Genomic DNA, 24,947 nt, shown 5'->3' on the forward strand with positions numbered 1-24,947 from the left:
CAGACAACATTTTCTGAAAGGCTTTGAAGCCAAAGATAACTGCTTGATTGTGAATTTAGTCTTCTGCTCTCCTCCCAGCTGTTAGGTAATGCATGATTTCATATGGAGCAACGCATTTGTTTCCTGATGCCCCAGATGGCATGCAAAATCAAACATCCATTTTGAGTTTCAATGTGCTGTCTCTAACATGAGGGCAAGATGATATTCATGTTTAACATATATGAAAATAGCTGCCCCATAATCTGTACTTACTCTGTACTGTAATCTTACCACAATTATATATACTTTCTGAGTATTTTCAAAACAACAAAGCTAATTAGAGCAAAAATGTCAGTTACATCCTTACCTTTCCTGGGTTCTACAGTCTTGTTGAATTCCTTATCTACAAACACAAATCGTCCCCCAGTAAAGTCTTTTCCATAGTCTGATAAGTATAACAAGGAAGTGTAGTGGAAGGACTCATATGTTTCCTGTACATAGAAAAATAAATTAATAAACATTAGAAATATGTGGGCAACCACAAAGAGGACACGGTTACAACTGTAAATGCACAATTTCAGAATTAATGTAAACGTAATCAACTAGTAAAGAATACACTATTGCAACTGTAAATATACAATTTCAGAATTAATGTAAACCTAATCAACCAGTAAAGACTATGTAGTGTACAACATAAAATAAAATTGATACTTAAAACACCATAAAATATACCATGATGTGTGTTTTTCTCGTCACTAGATATTTTTAATCTGGATTATAGCACTGAATGCAGTGCTAGGAAACAAAACAAAATAGTAAGGATTCACATTTGGTGTGGCCAGCTTTATTCTTTACAAATATTCAAAGTTCCCATTTCTTATTTTTTTAAATGAAATGCAAATGCCTATTACAATTTCAGTTGTGCTTCAAACTTTTCCATAGTAAGATAAATACAACATGCGAGTGTAATACTATTTTGCAGAATGAAGCTTTCTTTGCCTGCTAAATCCACTTATGATGTCATCCTTCTTGATACATCAATCTTCTCTTACCTTGTTTCCAAAGTATTCACCGAGCGAGGTGGCGCAGTGGTTAGCACACTGGACTCGCATTCGGGAGGACGACGGTTCAATCCCGTCTCCAGCCATCCTGATTTAGGTTTTCCGTGATTTCCCTAAATCGTTTCAGGCAAATGCCGGGATGGTTCCTTTGAAAGGGCACGGCCGATTTCCTTCCCTAACCCGAGCTTGCGCTCCGTCTCTAATGACCTCGTTGTCGACGGGACGTTAAACACCAACAACCCCCCCCCCTCCAAAGTATTCAAAGTTCCTGTTTCTTATCCATTTAAAATTAAATGTTAATGCCTATTACAATTTCAAAAATAGCACTGCTCTATTTTTTTCTTGAGTCTTCTAACTGAAGTCGAAAATTGGTAACTGCTCCCTGAAATCAGCTCTTTCTTCAAATATAATGTTCTGCTGATGTACATACAGGTTCACATTCAAAACAAATGGAAAAGGGTTGGTCACTGTCTAATCAAATGAGCCATTGATTTCATAACAGAATTGCTGGACTGGAATTTGAAATGACTTACCCAAATACTTTCATTAAACATTTAACTACAATGCATCTCTCTGGCAAAATTATATTATATATTCTACAAAAGACAGCTTTTTTCCACCAAGTAATAATTGTATGTTTATTTTCAGTTATGGTCCTCAGCAGCCATTTAGTATATTATCTTATGATGTAATTATCCTCTGCTCAGCAATCATTTACTTCACAGCTGCCAGCATTTTCAAAATTTTAAGTTCCACTGCTGATCATTTTTTATCTTCTTCCATTTATTACAGAGTTATTGATACTTAAAGTGACTTGGTGTGGTCCTACAACATCACTCCCTCTACCTCATTATACACTCCTGGAAATTGAAATAAGAACACCGTGAATTCATTGTCCCAGGAAGGGGAAACTTTATTGACACATTCCTGGGGTCAGATACATCACATGATCACACTGACAGAACCACAGGCACATAGACACAGGCAACAGAGCATGCACAATGTCGGCACTAGTACAGTGTATATCCACCTTTCGCAGCAATGCAGGCTGCTATTCTCCCATGGAGACGATCGTAGAGATGCTGGATGTAGTCCTGTGGAACGGCTTGCCATGCCATTTCCACCTGGCGCCTCAGTTGGACCAGCGTTCGTGCTGGACGTGCAGACCGCGTGAGACGACGCTTCATCCAGTCCCAAACATGCTCAATGGGGGACAGATCCGGAGATCTTGCTGGCCAGGGTAGTTGACTTACACCTTCTAGAGCACGTTGGGTGGCACGGGATACATGCGGACGTGCATTGTCCTGTTGGAACAGCAAGTTCCCTTGCCGGTCTAGGAATGGTAGAACGATGGGTTCGATGACGGTTTGGATGTACCGTGCATTATTCAGTGTCCCCTCGACGATCACCAGTGGTGTACGGCCAGTGTAGGAGATCGCTCCCCACACCATGATGCCGGGTGTTGGACCTGTGTGCCTCGGTCGTATGCAGTCCTGATTGTGGCGCTCACCTGCACGGCGCCAAACACGCATACGACCATCATTGGCACCAAGGCACTTCTGCCTTGACTCTCATCGCTGAAGACGACACGTCTCCATTCGTCCCTCCATTCACGCCTGTCGCGACACCACTGGAGGCGGGCTGCACGATGTTGGGGCGTGAGCGGAAGACGGCCTAACGGTGTGCGGGACCGTAGCCCAGCTTCATGGAGACGGTTGCGCATGGTCCTCGCCAATACCCCAGGAGCAACAGTGTCCCTAATTTGCTGGGAAGTGGCGGTGCGGTCCCCTACGGCACTGCGTAGGATCCTACGGTCTTGGCGTGCATCCGTGCGCCGCTGCGGTCCGGTCCCAGGTCGACAGGCACGTGCACCTTCCGCCGACCACTGGCGACAACATCGATGTACTGTGGAGACCTCACGCCCCACGTGTTGAGCAATTCGGCAGTACGTCCACCCGGCCTCCCGCATGCCCACTATACGCCCTCGCTCAAAGTCCGTCAACTGCACATACGGTTCACGTCCACGCTGTCGCGGCATGCTACCAGTGTTAAAGACTGCGATGGAGCTCCGTATGCCACGGCAAACTGGCTGACACTGACGGCGGCGGTGCACAAATGCTGCGCAGCTAGCGCCATTCGACGGCCAACATCGCGGTTCCTGGTGTGTCCGCTGTGCCGTGCGTGTGATCATTGCTTGTACAGCCCTCTCGCAGTGTCCGGAGTAAGTATGGTGGGTCTGACACACCGGTGTCAATGTGTTCTTTTTTCCATTTCCAGGAGTGTATCTGCTGAATGTGACTTTCTCAAATCCTTCTGTACCTCAACATTTCACATACAACCAGTTTCATCTTCCTTGGTTTTATCAAGATTCATGTCACCACCATACACTGTTGTGTTCTATATTTTATACTAGTACAGGAATGAAGCTTTCTTTGCCTGCTACAATCCACTGTTTGATGTATCAATCTTCTGTGACCGTATTTCCAAGATACCAGATATCTTTAATTCCTGTTTTTACCTCTTCCTCAGTTTTGATGCTAACCAAGTCCTCGTTTTTCATCACTTTCTGTTTGCATTGGTTATTTACAATCTAAATTCTGTGCTGGGTGACCAATCATCCCACTTTGCAGCACAAAGTCTTTCTAACTTCCACCTCACAGGATACATTGTCTTTCACTCCTGCCTGAAATTTTCTATGCTAATTCACTGCATGTGTAACATACAAATTAAACAACAGTAATAAGCTGCTACATTCACATGTAGATTTATATTTCTTGATTTTATACTATCATTACTCTCAGTCTGATGTTCAGTTCCATTCTTCTCAAGATTTTGAGCAGCTTGTTTCACTTCATATTAATGAAATATTTCTCTGGGTCTAGAAATGCCATTAAAGTATCCTGGCTTTCTTTATTATACCTTCCAATGTACTAAGGGTAACGCAGGAATGGCTTTCCTGGTATCATTACCTTTGCAGAAGAAAATCTGATCTTTGAGTAGCTCTTTGATTTATCTTTCTGTTGTGTCTTATTTCTTTAGTCAGAACTTTATACATTGTGGTGAAAGATTAATCATCTGACAGTTCTCACATTTATCAATTCATAATTTCTTTGGTAATGTGAGGATAACACTTACCAGGAAATTTAAAGATACCTCTCCTGTTTCACAGACTCAGGCCTACAGCAAGGAAAATCTCTAGGTTATATAAGTCCCACTGATTTCAGTGATATGAAAGGCATCTCAGTGACTCTTACTGACTGTTTTGAGTTCAGACCACTCAGTTCTCCGTCAAATTTTGAGTATATGAGCAGGTCAGCCATTTCCTCACTATCATCATTATAATATATGGTGTATCAAAAAGAATCATCCAATTTTAAAAAATCACAAGTACTATGTTATTTAAGATTTGTACACGAACAATGTATTGTTGAAAAAAGCAAAGAGTTTTAGATGGTTCCCACTAGGTAGCAACAGTTAGCACCCACTTCAGTTCTAGTACAAATGGTGTCGGGAAAATAGAAAGTGTTTTGTGTTCTATGTTAGCAGCTGTGGAAGCTGTAACTCAAGACATGCTCGCTGCACTGTACAATGTGAATACTGCATTGACATGCAGTGCATCTCAATGGGGGCATATTGAACACCCATGAAAAGGTATGACAAAGATCTTTTTGAGTTTCCCATTCATCAAAAAACAAAATTCATTGTATATGTTTATTAGTTTCAGAAATACAGATATGCCAAATTGGATGATTCTTTTTGATACACCATGTATATTATTCCACAGGACAACTCTTGTCTATTATACAGGCTTCCGATACATTCTCTCTATTTATTTGCCGTGTCTTCTGCACTTAACAAACACTTCTCACTGATTCACAGGTTGACATGTCCAACTTTTATTTAATCTACGTGTACACGTCATTTACTTTTACATAAGGCCATATCAGTTATCCATTTCTTTAGCTATCTTACTGATCTGCTTTATTTCTGTCATCAATTTCATTTCCAGGTGATGTATACTGCTAGCTTCCATCACATCCTTTTTTCCTGCATTCCCTTCTTTCATTCATAATCTGTGGTACTATAAATTATCAAAGCCATTTTCATCTTTGTCTTTCCTACAACCATAGATTTCACTCCAGCCTTAATTATTTACATCTTTATTATTTTGTTAGTTAGCTATTGACTAGAGGCTGTCAGTACATGTATCATACTCGCTCATTAATTATGAGCTTGGCATTTGCTCGGGAGTGTGAAGCGAGTAACTCGTGTCTGAAGAACAGGTGCTCATGAGTGAGGCAACTTGATCACTCTGTAACAGATGAGAAATCTGTGAAGTGTGATAATGAATGACATGCGATTACAAACTGCACACATGATAAGTACACTTAACAGCAAAAACTGACTGGGAGGAATTGCAGCAAGACTTAAAGTCCAGTACAGCACTAATGTGAATGAAATGTAATAAGCCATATTTCTCTATTTACCTTGGGAACATGCAGACGAGATAATATTCCTTCAAAAATTACTGAAAACTGATCTTGTCAGTAGTCTATATCTGTTCCAAGAAGGCACAAAACCTTTTTCGCAAATAGAATGTGCTCGTGTTGTACCTATGAACTGAATGCATATGGGTTTGTAAACGGTCACTGTAATTGACAAGGGAACCTCCCCATCGCACCCCCCTCGGATTTAGTTATAAGTTGGCACAATGGATAGGCCTTGAAAAACTGAAAACAAATCAATCGAGAAAACAGGAAGAAGTTGTGTGGAACTATGAAAAAACTAAGCAAAATATACAAACTGAGTAGTCCATGTGCAAGATAGGCAACATCTAGGAGAGTCCGAGTTCAGGAGCGCCGTGGTCCCGTGGTTAGCATGAGCAACTGTGGAACGAGAGGTTCTTGGTTCAAATCTTCCCTAGAGTGAAAAGTTTCCTTTCTTTATTTTTGCAAAGTTATGATCTGTCCATTCGTTCATTGACGTCTCTGTTCAGTGTAATAAGTTTAGTGTCTGTGTTTTGCGACCGCACCACAAAACCGTGCGATTAGTAGCCGAAAGTACGTGCTGTCCAATGGAAACCAAAAACATTTGATTGCAAGCTCATAGGTCAACCGATTCCTCCACAGGAAAACACGTCTGATATATTCTATACGACACTAGTGACGGCATGTGCGTCACATGACAGGAATATGTTGTCGACCCACCTAACTTGTACACTTGGCGAATGGGTAAAAAGATTCGTCTACCTTGCCCAATTTAGGTTTTCTTGTGAATGTGATAACCACTCCCAAAAAAGTGTGAAAACATAAGAGTTTGTCACATTAACTGCAACAAATGAATGCAACAGTTTCACAGTCGTACAGTTTTGTCTGTGCTCTGTCAAAACATGTTTTTAACGTTTTCAAATTTTTTCGTGTGTACACTGTCAAATCCTGCAAATGTCCAAACAAATCTGAACATGTCCTGGAATTTTGGAGAGCGAAGTTGATTATATGTGAGTGCCTGAACTTTGATAATTGTGTGAAAATAAAAAATTAAAATTTTCTCCCGAGGGAAGATTTGAACCAAGGACCTATCGTTCTGCAGCTGCACACGCAAACCACGGGACCACGGCGCTCATCGGTTCACACCTACCTGGATGTTGCCTATCTTACACATGGACTACTCAGTCTGTATATTTTGCTTATTTTTTCATAGTTTCACACAACTTCTTCCTATTTTCTCGATTGATCTGTGTTCAGTTTTTCAAGGCCTATCCACTGTACCAACTTATAACTAATTCTGAGGGGGGTGCGATGGGGAGGTTCCCTTGTGAGTAAACAACAAGCCATCTTTATATGTAAAGTGTCTCATGTTTGAGTCCATGTTAATTCCTTTCTTTTTTTTCATCATAAAAAGACAATCTGCCCCGGTTCAACAGTATGTTGTCTATGATGCCCATCATTGTATGCTATGAAACACATTTGGTGATGTGCAATTAATTTCGCACAGAAGATGCACCAGAATTTTGGCTATAAATTAATGACAGTCACTTCTGAGGAGAATGACATTCCTGTATTCAAAAAAATTAAATTTACTACCTCTATTCGAGACAGTACATGAGAATCATTCACACAACTTCATTAATATTACATAATAGTCTGACAGTCTGTCGCAGTGAGTTAGTTGTGCAAGCACACCTTTCATTCAATAATATCCAATGACAGTACACCAGCAAGGTCAAATACTGGCAACATATCGCATTCAGTTGGGTCACATTATTCATGCGCCATGCCTCATCATCAAAAGGTTGTTCCTGACCATGTCATCGTCCTTGTGGAGGAAGGGAATTTGATGGTGTTTGAGGCCAGAGTATAGTATGGGTTCCTGAGAACATTACGCGACAATCAATAAAACATTATACTGGAGAATCTAGTAGGTGTGTGGGAGCTGAGCTCTAGCACTTGACAATACCTCTCCAGGATAATGATCTGGTCAACATGCCACGGCAAACTACTTTTTTTGAATGTGGAGCAGCTGAAACATACTACTACGTTTCCCAAGTAGGTGGATGTGATTAAGTGACAATTTTGGGAGGCCAGACTACTAAACAAATGTGAGGCCATCAAGAAGAGACTCCATGATGGTCATCAACTCTATCAATTAGTGTTTACTGAGGACAATGTCAAGTGTGACTAGTGGAACATGATACTTTCTGGTGAATTAGTATGGTCCCGTGTGAGTATACAGGCCACAAGGTGCCAGTTTCGATCCCAAATACATCTGTGAGTTATCTCGCAATGACCATGTGTCTGTGGCAGTATGAGGCTTCAATGTGTTCCTGTGGATTTGGAATGCTTCACAGAATAATTGGTCAATGTGATGTCTTACAGTACACCCATATTATGAGTAATGTTATTCTCCCATCAGTATGACAACTACATCCTGAGGGAGTAACCCGTTTCCAGCAGGACCATTCACCTACATACACATCAGCAATGGTGCACAAGTGATTTGCAGAACAGATGGGATTTCTCTTCTCGACTGCCTCCTGTCTGCACCAGACCTGAATCCTACTGAAAACGCATGGGCAGAGACAAAACGGACCTGCAAGAAAACTGGCCTTACCTTGCGCCAATAACCCTTGATGATCTCTGGAATGTAACACTAAATTCCTGAGACAAGGTGGCAGTAAATGAGAGATTTATTGCCCACCTCACAGCCTCCTTCCTCACTGACTGCTGACAATCATTGAAGTTGAAAATCTCTTATGGGATATTAAGTGGTAAAGAACCAACATGCTGAGCCTATTTGAAGGCTGGAAATATTTTAATAAGAAGTTTGAACCGTTCATTCTATTAATTTTGCGATTTCTACTAATTAAACAAATTAATGCAGTAACACAAAAACCTTGTTTGCAAGCAGTTGCCTGCTAGACTGCCAACTATGACACTGAGCTATCAATGCAATAAACTAAGTGCCTTTAGTAGGTCCGTAATGCTACAAATGATGCAGCACAGTGTTCTTGCATGTTTTTATGAGGTGTATAGTTATGCTAACAAGTGTTGAAAAAGGTGTTAACCTTTCTACAACACTCAAATTACAAGGTTTTTTTTTCTTTTTTTAATAGTGGATCTGTACTGCTTTTAATGCTACTGGCTCCTGCATAACAAGGCAGGTAATTCAAATTTCGGCCATGGACATTTTTGTGCTGTCAAGCACACACATTTAAGGAATACATTTTTTCATCATCATAATATTTTGATTTCTTGCTCTCTTGTTGACTAATGCCACAGTATCAGAAAGTGGTCATGCAATTCATTTGTAGAGCAAGTGCCTAGAAGCAAAACTTTGCCTGCTATAATCATACTGAATTTATGAAATCATTTCATAAGAGTTCAATGGAACTCACAGGCTAGCCATGCCTGATGCTTATCATTGGATCCTGTCCCACTGCACCTCAAGGCTGCGAGTATGCAACAAGGCAGCTATGAGCTCATGAGTGAGCCTGAAGGCTTAGATGACCGGCTCTATTATTTGCTTGTTCTATGGATCATAGTTACGGTCTCTCACTGCAATACGGTATGTGTCAGCCAGTTTACAATTGTAATTCTTCCCTTGTGAAAAATTTGGAAGCAAGCCGACCATTAGCATGATGGTCTTTTACATTACTCTTGAGCTGTTTTATATACATCCGATGTTTTTGGTATTACATTTATGAATGTTGCCATTGTTTTCATATGAAACTGATTGTTGACAACAAATTTCATAAGGGAGTAAATGTAATGTGATGCTTTTGCTGGAATTCCCAACTATTTAAAGGGTGGTTGTATAAGCAGACAAGAAAGAAAAAAAATACCAAATTTTTTCTGGATTTCCCAGTCAGAAACACATTTCTTCTCAGCTAAAAATACACTTTTACCATGTGAAAATACACTGTAACCCTGGTGAAAGCACATGTTTTCAGTATTAACCTATCAATACAAAACCCAGCAAACAACAATATGTTTTGGGAAGATCTTTGAAGCACAGCAACATTTACACTGCACATTCTCATATTATAAAAATATATACATGAATTCCACCAAATACAGCACAGTAGCTTCCGAAGCATTGAAATCGAGACGCTACGTGCTTTTGTCAGCCAATCACAGCTCAGGTCAAGTGATCTTGCCAGTCAATGATAGCAGGTATTCAAGGCACCTGACTTGATGCAATCAGCCAATAGCAACATCACTGTTAAGTAAGCGAACACATAAATGGGAAACGTTAATGAGAGAGAGAGATAGAGAGAGAGAGAGAGAGAGAGAGAGAGAGAGAGAGCGAGGGAAACATTCCATGCGGGAAAAATATATCCAAAAACAAAGATGATGTGACTTACCAAATGAAAGTGCTGGCAGGTCGATAGACACACAAACATACACACAAAATTCAAGCTTTCGCAACAAATGGTTGCTTCATCAGGAAAGAGGGAAGGAGAAGGAAAGACGAAAGGATGTGGGTTGTAAGGGAGAGGGTAAGGAGTCATTCCAATCCCGGGAGCGGAAAGACTTATCTTAGGGGAAAAAAGGACAGGTATACACTCGCGCACACACACACACACACATATCCATCCACACATACACAGACACAAGCAGACATTTTTAAAGGCAAAGAGTTTGGGCAGAGATGCCAGTCGAGGCGGAAGTACAGAGGCAAAGATGTTGTTGAATGACAGGTGAGGTATGAGCGGCGGCAAATTGAAATTACCGGAGATTGAGGCCTGACATATAACGAGAAGAGAGGATATACTGAAGGGCAAGTTCCCATCTCCGGAGTTCTGACAGGTTGTGCTAGTGGGAAGTATCGAGATAACCCGGACGGTGTAACACTGTGCCAAGATGTGCTGGCCGTGCACCAAGGCATGTTTAACCACAGGGTGATCCTCATTACCAACAAACACTGTCTGCCTGTGTCCATTCATGCGAATGGACAGTTTGTTGCTGGTCATTCCCACATAGAAAGCTTCACAGTGTATGCAGGTCAGTTGGTAAATCACGTGAATGCTTTCACACGTGGCTCTGCCTTTGATCGTGTAAACCTTCCGGGTTACAGGACTGGCGTAGGTGGCGGTGGGAGGGTGCATGGGACAGGTTTTACACCGGGGGCGGTTACAAGGGTAGGAGCCAGAGGGTAGGGAAGGTGGTTTGGGGATTTCATAGGGATGAACTAACAGGTTACGAAGGTTAGGTGGACGGCAGAAAGACACTCTTGGTGGAGTGGGGAGGATTTCATGAAGGATGGATCTCATTTCAGGGCAGGATTTGAGGAAGTCGTATCCCTGCTGGAGAGCCACATTCAGAGTCTGATCCAATCCCGGAAAGTATCCTGTCACAAGTGGGGCACTTTTGGGATTCTTCTGTGGGAGGTTCTGGGTTTGAGGAGATGAGGAAGTGGCTCTGGTTATTTGCTTCTGTACCAGGTCGGGAGGGTAGTTGCGGGATGTGAAAGCTGTTTTCAGGTTGTTGGTGTAACGGTTCAGGGATTCCAGACTGGAGCAGATTCGTTTGCCAGAAAGACCTAGGCTGTAGGGAAGGGACCGTTTGATGTGGAATGGGTGGCAGCTGTCATAATGGAGGTACTGTTGCTTGTTGGTGGGTTTGATGTGGACGGACGTGTGAAGCTGGCCATTGGACAGGTGGAGGTCAACGTCAAGGAAAGTGGCATGGGATTTGGAGTAGGACCAGGTGAATCTGATGGAACCAAAGGAGTTGAGGTTGGAGAGGAAATTCTGGAGTTGTTCTTCACTGTGAGTCCAGATCATGAAGATGTCATCAATAAATCTGTACCAAACTTTGGGTTGGCAGGCCTGGGTAACCTAGAAGGCTTCCTCTAAGCAGCCCATGAATAGGTTGGCGTACGAGGGGGCCATCCTGGTAACCATGGCTGTTCCCTTTAATTGTTGGTATGTCTGACCTTCGAAAGTGAAGAAGTTGTGGGTCAGGATGAAGCTGGCTAAGGTAATGAGGAAAGAGGTTTTAGGTAGGGTGGCAGGTGATTGGTGTGAAAGGAAGTGCTCCATCGCAGCGAGGCCCTGGACGTGCGGAATATTTGTGTGTAAGGAAGTGGCATCAATGGTTACAAGGATGGTTTCCAGGGTAACAGACTGGGTAAGGATTCCAGGCGTTCGAGAAAGTGGTTGGTGTCTTTGATGAAGGATGGGAGACTGCATGTAATGGGTTGAACGTGTTGATCTACGTAGGCAGAGATATGTTCTGTGGGGGCTTGGTAACCAGCTACAATGGGACGGCCGGGATGATTGGGTTTGTGAATTTTAGGAAGAAGGTAGAAGGTAGGGGTGCGGGGTGTTGGTGGGGTCAGGAGGCTGATGGAGTCAGGTGAAAGGTTTTGTAGGGGGCCTAAGGTTCTGAGGATTCCTTGAAGTTCCTTGAAGCTCCACCTGGACATCAGGAATGGGATTACCTTGGCAAACTTTGTATGTAGTGTTGTCTGAAAGCTGACGCAGTCCCTCAGCCACATACTCCCGACGATCAAGTACCACGGTCGTGGAACCCTTGTCTGCCGGAAGAATGACGATGGATCGGTCAGCCTTCAGATCACGGATAGCCTGGGCTTCAGCAGTGGTGATGTTGGGAGTAGGATTAAGGTTTTTTAAGAAGGATTGACAGGCAAGGCTGGAAGTCAGAAATTCCTGGAAAGTTTGGAGAGGGTGATTTTGAGGAAGAGGAGGTGGGTCTCGCTGTGACGGAGGACGGAACTGTTCCAGGCAGGGTTCTAGGATCATTTTTCTTTGTGGCAAAGTGATGTTTCCAGCAGAGAGTACGGGTGTAGGACAGTATATCCTCTCTTCTCATTATCCACCAGGCCTCAATCTCCGCTAATTTCAATTTGCCGCCGCTCATACCTCACCTGTCTCTCAACAACATCTTTGCCTCTGTACTTCCGCCTCGACTGACATCTCTGCCCAAACTCTTTGCCTTTACAAATGTCTGCTTGTGTCTGTGTATGTGTGGATGGATGTGTGTGTGTGTGTGTGTGTGTGTGTGTGCGCGCGCGCGCGTGAGTGTATACCCGTCCTTTTTTCCCCCTAAGATAAGTCTTTCCGCTCCCAGGATTGGAATGACTCCTTACCCCCTCTCTTAAAACCCACATCCTTTCGTCTTTCCCTCTCCTTCCCTCTTTCCTGATGAAGCAACCGTTTGCTGCGAAAGCTTGAATTTTATGTGTATGTTTGTGTTTGTTTGTGTGTCTATCGACCTGCCACCACTTTCTTTTGGTAAGTCACATCTCAAGAGAGAGAGAGAGAGAGAGAGAGAGAGAGAGAGAGAGAGAGAGAGAGGTGGTTTGGGGATTTCATAGGGGTGAACCAAGAGGTTACCCTCCCTACCCTCTGGCTCCTACCCTTGTAACCGCCCCCGGTGTAAAACCTGTCCCATGCACCCTCCCACTACCACCTACGCCAGTCCTTTAACCCGGAAGGTGTACACATCAAAGGCAGAGCCACGTGTGAAACCACCCACGTGATTTACCAACTGACCTGCCTACACTGTGAAGCTTTCTATGTGGCAATGACCAGCAACAAACTGTCCATTCGCATGAATGGACACAGGCAGACAGTGTTTGTTGGTAATGAGGATCACCCTGTGGTTAAACATGCCTTGGTGTACGGCCAGCACATCTTGGCACAGCGTTACACCGTCCGGGTTATCTCGATATTTCTAACACCAACCTGTCAGAACTCTGGAGATGGGAACTTGCCCTTCAGTATATCCTCTCTTCTCGTTACCCACCAGGTCTCAACCTCCGCTAATTTCAAGTTACCGCCGCTCATACCTCACCTGTCATTCAACAACATCTTTGCCTCTGTACTTCCGCCTCGACTGACATCTCTGCCCAAACTCTTTGCCTTTACAAATGTCTGCTTGTGTCTGTGTATGTGCGGATGGATATGTGTGTGTGTGTGCACGAGTGTATACCTGTCCTTTTTTCCCCCTAAGGTAAGTCTTTCCGCTACCGGGATTGGAATGACTCCTTACCCTCTCCCTTAAAACCCACATCCTTTCATCTTTCCCTCTCCTTCCTTCTTTCCTGACGAAGCAACCGTTGGTTGTGAAAGCTTGAATTTTGTGTGTATGTTTGTGTTTGTCTGTGTGTCTATCGACGTGCCTGCGCTTTCGTTTATATATTTGCATTTTGTTTTCTGAGGCTGAGGTTAGGCAGTATCCTAGGATCACAGCTGAATATTTATAACAAGCATCATGCCCTGAAATGAGGGACATCCTAAGTGAGATACTTCTAACCCCTCATAAAGTGATGGTCCTTCACCCACCCAACCTTCACAACATACCAGTCCATCCCTATGCCACTCCCAATCCCAATCCCTTGCCACCCACCCTGCACTTCCTATTCCAGTGCTGTCACAGGTTTATCCTATCCCATCAGGGGCCAGGCCACCTGTGAAAGCAGCCATGTCATTCACCAGTTCTGCTGCAACTGCTACACAGCTTTTTATATTGGTATGACTACCAACACGCTGATGAAGGCTGTGGCCAAAAGCTGTATGCTAGTGTCATGTAATTGTGCCTGTCTATGCCTTCTTTACGGTATGTAGCAACCTGTCTTTTCCTACACTGTTGATGCTCCGTGGTTTAAGAAATTCATTGCACTTTCTCACACGTAATGTAATTCATCCTGTGTAAAAGGAAATTTCCTTTGAAATTAATGCTTATCAAACACTCATTCGTAAAATTTTTCTGCAAGCTCTTAGAGAAATGTAATCAGTTGTGATTTCATGCTTGTCGAAAGCAGTTTACTGTTGCAAAGTATTGTGTAGTCTTTGTCCTAAAGCCTTTGACACATTTTGCTGTTGGCAGAAGCTTATGTACCATAAAATGAGGTAAATCCGATCAGGGAGTGTCAATCCAATCATTTAAAGACTTTTCCGTTTTAACAAGTACTTCGCAGCTGACCATTGTCATGAATTCTTGATTAATCTATCAACAACAACAGCGTGTTGGAGTGCACGCAACCAGCTGATCGCACTGTCAGTAGGTGTGTGATTCTTGTGCTACACTTGTGTAGTCAACACAACAATGCAAAAACTTCAGCTGGTGCATGTTACTTCCGAAGTGTAACTGGTAATTTGCAATATTATTACTTGCATATGAACGTCTTAAGTGATACAGTTTCATATTTTTGTTCACTGATAATACAGCTTAGTCATTATGCAGGCCTAATTACAAAATTGGATTTTTGTAGAGTGAATCCGATCATGCAAGTATATCAAAGGATCTGGAACCAACATGGAAATCTAACTACAAACCAAAATTTCCTCTAAATGCAGTGAAAGCGGTCAAATCAGGAAAATTAAGCATCTGGTGAGCTTCAGAGCAATATGCAGATACCACATTAAATGACAAACTCAAAGAAAGATACAAATACAAAATAGGCGGCCAAACAGCGTTAACCAATAGTGAGGAAAAAAGCCAGGTTGAAGGATTATTGTGTTGTGCAAAATGGGTGCTTCCTTTGAGGAATAATGATGTCAGAGACATTGTACAGACATATCTCAATTGAGCAGGGAGGGTTGAAAAAAGATTTCGTGACAGTCAACCTGGGCACTTGTGGGTAAAATCTTTTCTCAAAAGAAATAAAGAACTAACAGTTAGAAGAAGTGAAAATGTGAAGAGGGCAAAGGCAGCAGTTACCCGAGAAACAGTGATTGATTATTTTAAAAACCTTGGAGTGACCTTGAATGGTGTCCCTCCTTCCAACATAATAAACTATGACAAGATAAACTTTTGTGACAATCCAGGACAAGTGAAAGCAATAGTGAAGTGAGGCATAGGACATCATGAAAGGATAGTAGATAGTTCCAAGCAAAGTATCAATGTGATGATAGCAGCAGCTGCCGATGGCTCAGTCCTCCCACCATACACATTTTATAGGGCAAAAGACCCCAACGAAACTTGGTCTGAAGGTGGCATAACTGGTGCAAGTTATAATTATAATCAAAGTGGTTGGTTTGAGCTAACAATGTTTGAATTATGGTTTGTTGAAATTGTCTTGCCTTATGCCCGGCAAGTGACAGTCTCTTGAGTCATCTGTCATATAACATGATTAAACTGTGACAGGAACAGGACATGAAAATTTGTGCTTCTACCATCTAATTCTACTCATTTGTGTCAGACACTTGATATGGCCTTTTTTAGATCTTTAAAATTTGCTTGGAGAAATGTGCTAGATGATTGGAAAAGGTAGAATAGAGGAGTGGTGCCAACATCCGAATTTCCTAGGCTGTTCAAAAAAAAAACTTCGAAAATATAGCTATAAAGTCCAAATCAAATGTAATATCTGGGTTCAGAAAAGCCGGAAATTTTCCCTTTATAGTCATTTCACAGATTCCAGAAGCAACCAATAACAATGCACATGGCACCAGCTCATCAGAAGTTTCTTGGGTAGCAGCCTTTGAAATGCAATTGAAACAAGTTTGCTCTAATGAAACAAAAGGATAGCTGCACCAAGCAAAGCATTTAGCATTAACTCCAGGAAAAGGAATTGTTATCAGCGACTTCAATGAAAATTATAGTGACGGGACTGCAAGCAGGGAGTCCCTATCCAAACATGTAACAGTGATCTAGAACAGCACGCATCAAATGAAAATGAAGAAATGGACAAGGGGAAGGATAAAGATTGGCATGAATTTAAAGAATATGATTTCACCATAGCAAGGAATGTCTGTGAATTCCTAAGGGACCAAACTGCTAGACTTACCACAACTTAAACTAACTTATGCGAAGAACAACACACACACACCCATGCCCGAGGGAGGACTAGAACCTCAGGCGGGAGGGGCCGTGCAATCCGTAACACGGCGTCTCAAACGGCGTCTGCTCACCATAGTACAATTTCCTACAAAAAAAAAGGTTCACGTTTTTTATTGGTAAAATTGAAAGCATCCCTAATGAAACCTATGAAATGACATTTCTGAGAAAGAAAGTTCTTGACGGTAATGTTTATCTTGTCTTGCCAGAAACTGACAATGCAACTAAGGTAGAAAGAGCCCAAATTATTAAAAAAGTTGTTCCAGAACACAGAGGGTGAGGTAAATTTATTTTTTTAAGGGAAAGAGGATTATGACATTGAGTAAATACATTTTATATTGATTAAGACATACAATAACTAAAAATTAATATTTGTTTGTCAAATTTCGTGAATGCAAGTGTTTCTATAGCAAAAATCGCAAGTGCTTGTAAAAATTTGTTTAGTCTAGTAATTGTAAAACTTTGTTGCAAATACAGCAACATATTTATTGAAAATCAAAATATTGGTTGAATTCACTCCACTGGAAGTCTGATTCCGTTCCTGCATACAAAATACAATGATGATCGGATTCGCCCCAACTAAGGGGGTGAAATTGATCAACAATTAACTTAAAATAATAACTGCAATTATAAACTAAAAATAACATAATAAATGAATATATCATTATTAAGGTTATGAAATTAACATACTGAATTTTTATTCCGATATGATAACAGTTTATTCCGATATGAGAACAGTAAATGGACAAATTAAAAAAAAAAAAACTGCCATTTTTGATCGGATGCACCTCATTTTACGGTACGCACTGTGTTCTGTTGCAAAAGATGCATTTTCTTTGCTACAAAAGTTTTATTTTGGTATTATTATCTCATTTATTTTTTATTTATTGCAATATCAGTTATTACCAGTCAAAGTCACAAAAATTTAACTGAAAATTAAAACAACGAAAAATTCGAAGGCTTGTAAAAAATTCCTTGGTTTTTCTCAGATGAAGAAATTCCTCAATTCCCCAGTGATCCGGGGCTGTCTATGAGAGGCTCTTGAGTGGATACCATATATTACATACTCCTCTTTAACAGACTAACTCCAATGTTTTTACTTAGCTCATATTTTACTGCCTACAAAAATTTCCATATCCTCTACACTTTTCCACTTCATTTTTCAGTATCAAACAATGGAAACTCCAGGTCGGATATATACAATATTGAGAAAACCACATAGTGCTCCTCACAGTAGAGAAGTAGAGAGTTGCAGACAGGTACAATGAAAAGACAGTTACATGTCATAGCTTTCGGCCAAAGTCTTCTTCAGCAAAGTGCGCGCTCACATGTGCACACTCATGCACTCGAATCCGAGCCAGAGGGAGCAGTCATGCGTGTATGAGATGTAATTACTTGTGTGTGTGTGTGTGTGTGTGTGTGTGTTTTCTTTGCTGAAGAGGCTTTGGCTGAAAGCTATGATGTCTTTTCGTTGTCCCTGTCTGCAACTCAATGGGTCATCTTTATGGTGAGCAGCAATCTATCCTTTCATAATTTATTCATTTTTTGGTATCCTAGTCCACACATTTTCTTAGTCCACACTTCTTCTCTCTTTTTAATTTTTTTTAAATTTTTATTTTGTGCTTTTTTTTTTTTTTATTTGGCAGTTACCCATTTGCCACAGCTCAATGTTTTACTAAAATTTTAGCAGTGACTCAAGTTGATCACAGAACTTTACTAACAGTCAAGGATGGTAAACACAAGACCACAGTTTTAACCATGTAAAAGAAAAATAATAGGACAGAGACATGATCAGGAGCTGTTGCACCCTCTTTGTCTAATTCATTCACTCAGACCAGTCCAGCTTTGAAGGCCCTTCCAGTAGTTGCCAAACTTTTAGCTTAATGTGAACTGTAAATATATCTGTTATGTTATGACACAACTATTTCGAGCAAAAACAGTAGCAAAATTATAAGGTCAAGCTGTACTTAACGCGTTGACAATATTTGTGGAGAGTTAAAATCACAGAGTTGTTCACTATTATAATTTTCCCCCTCTTCATGGAGTTTTTGAACACATCCAAAACCCATTTTTTTTTTGTTACTAGTGCATGTACTGTGATCAGGGTTGCCACAAGTTTCTCCACATGAAATTCCTTGATATTTCCCTGATTTACAGACAAATTTTAACATTTTTCCATGACAAATTTTAAGATCTCAGTGGTAAGTTAAGATGTAAGTTGACAATCTGTCTATGCAGCTACAGTACAAGAACCAATAATGCAAACAAGGAAATATCTAAAAAAAACTTGCAAGCAAATGGAATTTCCTGATGCGAACAAAAGTCTTAAGTCCTAACATCAACATCTCTTGTAATCAACTGTTTTTATATGGAGAAAGCAGGCCAAATGATATATGTGTTTAATTAATGAAACAAAACACGTTTGGTGACAAAAATACACATTTCCTTGAAGCAGCAAGAGATATTTAAAATACTTTCACTGATTTCAGAAATAACCTCTGGAAAAAGTACGCCTTTTGAAAGAAGTATATAAGGCGGGGAAGATTGTGTAAACCAACACTGTAAGTGACTGCCAATAAAATGTTGGTTCTGCTATGTTTGTTATTGTTGGTTATTACCCATTGTGTTATATCTATTATTTTACAGGATTTTTGTCATTTTTCTTTCGAAAAATGCAAGAGCCAAAGAAACTGGTACACCTGCCTAATATCATGTAGCGCCTCCGAGAGTACGCAGGAGTGCCGCAATACGACGTGGTATGGACTCAACTAATGTCTGAAGTAGTGCTGGAGGGAACTGACGCCATAAATCCTGTAGGGCTGTCCACAAATCTGTAAGAGTACGAGGGGTGGAGATTTCTTCCGAACAGCACGTTGCAAGGCATCCCAGATATGCTCAACTGGGGAGTTTGGTGGCCAGTGGAAGTGTTTAAACTCAGAAGATTGTTCCTGAAACCACTCTGCAGCTATTCTGGATGTGTGGAGGGTGCCATTGTCCTGCTGAAATTGCCTAAGTCCATCGGAATGCATAATGGACATGAATGGATGCAGGTGATCAGAAAGGATGCTTACGTACGTGTCACCTGTCATAGTCGTTTCTAGACATATCAGGGGTCCCGTATCACTCCAACTGCACATGGTCCACACGGTCACAGAGAGCATCCACCAGCTTGAACAGTCCCCTGCTGACACAGAGGGTCCATGGATTCTTCGGCTCTGAAAGCCCACGTTGATAATGTTTTGTTGAATGGTTCACACAGACACTTATTGAAGGCCCAGCATTGAAATTTGCAGCAATTTGTGGAAGGTTTGCACTTCCGTCATGTTGAATGATTCTCTTCAGTTGTCGTCAGTCCCGTTCTTGCAGGATCTTTTCCCGGCTGCAGCGATGTCAGAGATTTGATGTTTTACTGGATTTCTTATATTCAAGGTACTCTCATGAATTGGTCGTACGGGAAAATCCCCACTTCATCGCTACCTTGGAGATGTGTTGCTGACTGCAGCACCCTATTCTGCCTGTTTTCATATCTCCATATTTCAATACACACACCTATACCAGTATCTTTGGCACTTCAGTGTATATGAATACATAGTGTACAAACCGCCAGTGACTGACAATTTTCTTCTTCTTATCGTCCATACTGTGTAACATATAAACCACTTTTGAAGTGCCAAAATATACTAGAACAAATAAAATGTCTATAAAACACTACACTGTACAACATTCGTGAGATGAGACAGTCGCAATTCCTGAAGTCAATCGCCCGTGGCCTCTGGCCTGCTGAGGAGCACCGCAGTCCTTGGTCCACGGATAAACAATGAATATCCGCTGCATTACACCACACACAAACAGAAACAGCCTGCGGGCAGATCGCTGAGACTAGATCTAATGGGCAGGGCCCGCATTTTAGTGGGAACTGAACGTCTTTGGATTGGTAGGCCCAATCCATCACAGATACCTGCAGAAGCAGCCTGCGGGTCTGGCCCCTCACGGAAATCCACTCATGTGGCCCGCTATTCACAAGCCACAGGCAAAATGTTGATGAAATGAGACCATGGTGATCAATCCATGTAACAGATAACTTGTTCAAATACTCTGATCCAATAATGAGGATAGGTAGCAACTCACCGTGAAGATGATTGCTGAGCCGTAGACAGTCACGTAGAAAAGGCAATCACACTCTCACAACTAAATTCTCAGCCATAGCTTTTGTCGGAAAACGAGAGCACACACACATAAGTTCACAAATCACTCACACACAACACATGCACACATGACTGCCATCTCCGGCCACTGCGTCTACAGTCTCTGAGAATCAGATCCAGACAAACCACTCCTCACGCCTCCCTTCCTCTCGATGGCAGCTGCCAGGCTAGTGACAAGAAGTGGTGATAGCACTGACTGTAAGCTGAGAGGAAGGAGAGAAGCAGTAGTGATGAGGGAGTGGGGAAGCAACACATGTATTCAGCTGCAACCAGCCAGTGACAATGCATGACACCTCAGTAAACAAACCATTTCATCTACTGAAACAAAAACGGGATTTTTCCAGTGTCTTTCTTTTGTTTTATTTCAAATTTCCCTGATTTTCAGAACCTATGGCAACCTTAGTTATTAAATATTATGACTGATCTTCACTATATGATTTTACAGCAGCTCATCTGACAATGTCCATGTTGCTGAATTGCAGACACTGGGCCATCACAGACACTGTTGCGCCTTTGCCCTGTTCTGAATTTTCAAAATACATAAACAATTGTTCAGAAAATGGATGCTAAGTAATTCACTGTTTTCAGTCTCTAGTTACTGCTGTATGAGCAATGTAACATTAAGGTTTAACACATCTGAGTGGAACACCTCCAAGAGTTGGTGCCATAAAATGTATAGTACGGTAGCTCTGTGTCACAATTAGATACTGTACACCAGTATTTTACATTACTACCCACCACATTAGTTTACAATTTTCTAAGTCCTCCACCACTGCTGCACCAGCTTTCTTTTTTTTCTTTCTTTTTTTCTTTTTCTTTTCATTTTCCTACTGCTCTGTCACATTTCAACCTGACAAAGCAAATGACTCTTGCAATCAACTCTGCGATCAACCCAACATAATGACATCATAAGGAGGATGCCGCAAGCCATCTTAATAACTAGGCTCACTTGTGAAAGCAAATGTAGTCAGTATGCAAGAAACCATATTCAGCACACTGACACCGTAGAAATTGCCACCTGGGACTTCTGAAAGGAGTAATTATGACACATGACAGCACTGAAAGGCCTCGTGGGGCACTGACCTAACAGGACAGCTCGGGGCAAATGTCACAATTTCCCAGTGATTATAAATACTCTGAAGCCAGGGGCAGTGTTGTTTCAGAAACACTAGTCAACTTGGCTTGCATATATACTGCCTAATTCAGACAGACATTATGCAGGCATCACCAGCTACTAGCTATGATGGGAAGCCCAAAATGGTCGAATTGAGATGAGTCGACAATCTTAGTCGTACAAGAACAATGTCTTTGAGATTCTAGTACTGACTGTATCTGCCCTGTGTTCATGCCTAGCCAGTTGCTGGGACACCAGAGGACACTTAGCTGGAAGGGAGCACACGCAGCAGTGGCAGATGTGGAGGTAGGGTCACACTCGGCTACTGACGGGGAGCAGTGGGCAGTTCGGAGCCTGCGCTGGAGGCCTGCACTTTCCGAGGATGTGTGAGCACTCCCTTTGGCCGAATGTAGCTGGAAGGTGGTGGCCTGGCTGTGGAGTATTATCAGAGCCATCATGCTCATTGGGAATTTAGCTGTCAGCTACTTAACCACTCAAGGAAGCAAGCCTGCTTGACGAATCATTGCCACTCCACGCTGTGGGCTATGGTGAGACCTATTGGTAACAAGTACTAATTTTGTTCTTAACCTACAAGAGAACAACTGCATCCTGGTTGCTTTCATGCCAGCTTGATACTTCAGTCAGTACTCCAGTCTGGCACTGTGTTTTGGTGCTAGGCATGTACTCAAAATTTGTGGTGAATGTGCATTAAATTTCCAATTTTGATGTAGTCTGCACATGAGTTGCTTTCTGTTATATCATTTTGTAGATTACTTACACTGTTCTTTTGTGTCATGTTTTCCAGTTTTCTTTAAGGTGTTTTGTATTTTATTTAAGCAGTGTTCAAGGCAGTTACTACTAAGATTAACCATAAGCTGCCTGCCTTACATATTTATCTAGCGTTTGGCATTTTATGAATAGTGTTTATTCAAAGTTCATAAGCCTTTTCATGGTTCTGACATTCCATAAGAATACTGCTTATGGCTTAGTGCTTCCCCAATTGCCTTTATTTTGTTAGTTTACTGTTCAATGCTTTGAGTTCTTGTCAAACTTATTTTATGCATCGATTTTAAATTTAACTAAAATAGTCTTTAATTGTCTATATTTGTATGTTACAAGAGAGATTAGCCATTACTCACTATGTTATTCATCACAGACCCAGTGCCTTAGTTGATCCAATGACAATCGGCAAACAGATTTTGTGATATATCAATGAAAAAAGATCCATTTTGGTAAGGCAGCTGGCCTGTTGATTACATCAATCATGTGTTACAAGTCATTTGCTATTTTCATGAAGTAGTTGACTGCTTGATAACTATTTGCTCATTTGTTTATTTACAGTGAAAAAAATAACACTGCCTATAGGTGATCTTTAGCACCTCACTTTTTCAGCCTACTATTACGCTTGGACATTGTGCCTATAGGTCACTGTGAAGTTACTTATGAACTTCGTGTGTATTACCAAAATTTCAGGCAAATCCTAAAGCAACATCACCATTTGTAAAGCTTGTTGTATGGCCCCAGCCATTAATTCAGTTATCCTACACATATTTTCGTTTTAGAATAGTATTGAAGTTCCTTGTTTGATAAATTTTAGTACCTAAAAATTTTGTTACTGTTTTATTATTGGGCCATAAGCCATTTATGTTATTGCTAAGTTTAATTATTGATTTCATCAACTGATGTTCTTGACCTGCAGTTAGTTGTCTGTTTATACTTTCATTGCTTCTATCTGGTACTTTTACCACACTTACCTGTAAGTTTAAATTATTTTTGCTTACCAATGGAACACAAATTTTATTTGGCCTTAAGCCAATTTTGCAGTTGTTAAGTGTAGTCAATTCATTTCCTGAATTTTTCTGTTAACAAGTAATACCACAGGCTGATTAACAATTTGGTAGCAAGTACTAAGTATTTGAATAGTTTGGTAATTCCATTTGGACTCTCCCATGTGGGGCAACTATGTTGTTTTTTTAATAACCTCTTTACTTACAAGCATTTCACGTATTGGATCTAGCTCTTTGTGTTTCCTCACTGTAAACATTTTAGTTGTTTTCAATAATAAATTGTGGTTAAAGAATACTTTATTGGTGGTCCCATTACCTTTCCACTCCCCACACACCTTCCTACCACTTCAAATGTGCCATTATTGGACTCTGTCTTCACTAGCCGCCGGCTGCTGCTTGTGTCACCTTTTCACCAGTAGGGCACCCACCGTTTATCACCTCCCTGGCAGGCCAGGGCTCAAGCCTCGGTCATACAGACGCCTAGCCATCACAACCTGAGTGTATAACCACTACTTCTGCTCATTGCCACTGCCATTATCCATGCTGCAGGCTGCGGCTCGACTCCGTCTGTCCCCTGTGCTTCTTGTCAAGCACCATAACGACACCAGCTGCCAATGCCAACATTTTCTGTCAACCACTAGCTGTCAACCACACCTGTACGTCTTCACCTCGACTACTGTACTGACTACACCGTTCCACCAGCTGCTGCCACTGCCTGAGGGGAAAACACCACACCCTGTCCACACGAGGGGCTGCTATTGACATCAGAACACTTCGCCAGCCGAGGCCATCCTCTCCAGCACTGTGCTCGTGCTTCTTAAGGAATTATTCCATGTACTGTTCCCATGATGGATCAATGTTTGACACCTGCACCACAACACTGCAGTCATGCCCTGTGTGGTGAACTGCACGCACCTCGACCATACTGCCTACTAGACCCATTCATCTACACTGTTGGAACAGTACTGCACAAATGCTGAATAGGTCTCTTACTAAAACATCATCCACTGATGAATGAATGACTTTAAAATTATGCTTTTCCAGATAACCAATCTTCAGATATCAGATACATCGAGATGTACAGATGAAATGAAACTATGTGTTACATACGTAACTGTCAGAGGCTGTTCTTCTTGTCACATCTTCAACTGTCTACATTGTGGCTGTTCTTTCACACATACGAGTAAATATTACAAGCCCATGCAGGCACGTGATGACAACAACATTGGTATCGACTCCTCATTCTCCGTGTTGCAGGAATCCAAGTAACACTGCGAGCATTAGGTAATGAATTCAATGGACTACGAAATAAAGATGTAAAGAGGGTGACGGATAGCTGAAGTGGTTAAGGTGACCACTCATGATAAACAGGAAATCCGAGTTCGAGTCCTGGTCCTGCATAAATTTTCATATCTCACTACTGGGTAGTAGATCTACACCTAATACAGCTAACGTCAAAGATTTGCATTCAGCAAATTAATTTTGAGATAATTAAA

At 41.5% G+C, this 24,947-nt stretch overlaps 1 protein-coding gene across 1 annotated transcript in view; it reads right to left on the reverse strand.

Annotated features, from left to right (window-relative positions):
• The window catches only part of LOC124788208 (2-oxoglutarate and iron-dependent oxygenase domain-containing protein 3-like), a 47,593-nt gene that overhangs the window by 2,607 nt on the left and 20,039 nt on the right, over positions 1 to 24,947 (reverse strand). Inside the window, exon 6 of the mRNA XM_047255386.1 lies at positions 347 to 470. Within this exon, the coding sequence (XP_047111342.1) occupies positions 347 to 470 (124 nt within the window). The remainder of the gene's footprint in view (positions 1 to 346; positions 471 to 24,947) is intronic.

This window comes from Schistocerca piceifrons, chromosome 3 (genome assembly GCF_021461385.2).
Source record: "Schistocerca piceifrons isolate TAMUIC-IGC-003096 chromosome 3, iqSchPice1.1, whole genome shotgun sequence".
NCBI classification, from domain to species: domain Eukaryota; kingdom Metazoa; phylum Arthropoda; class Insecta; order Orthoptera; family Acrididae; genus Schistocerca; species Schistocerca piceifrons.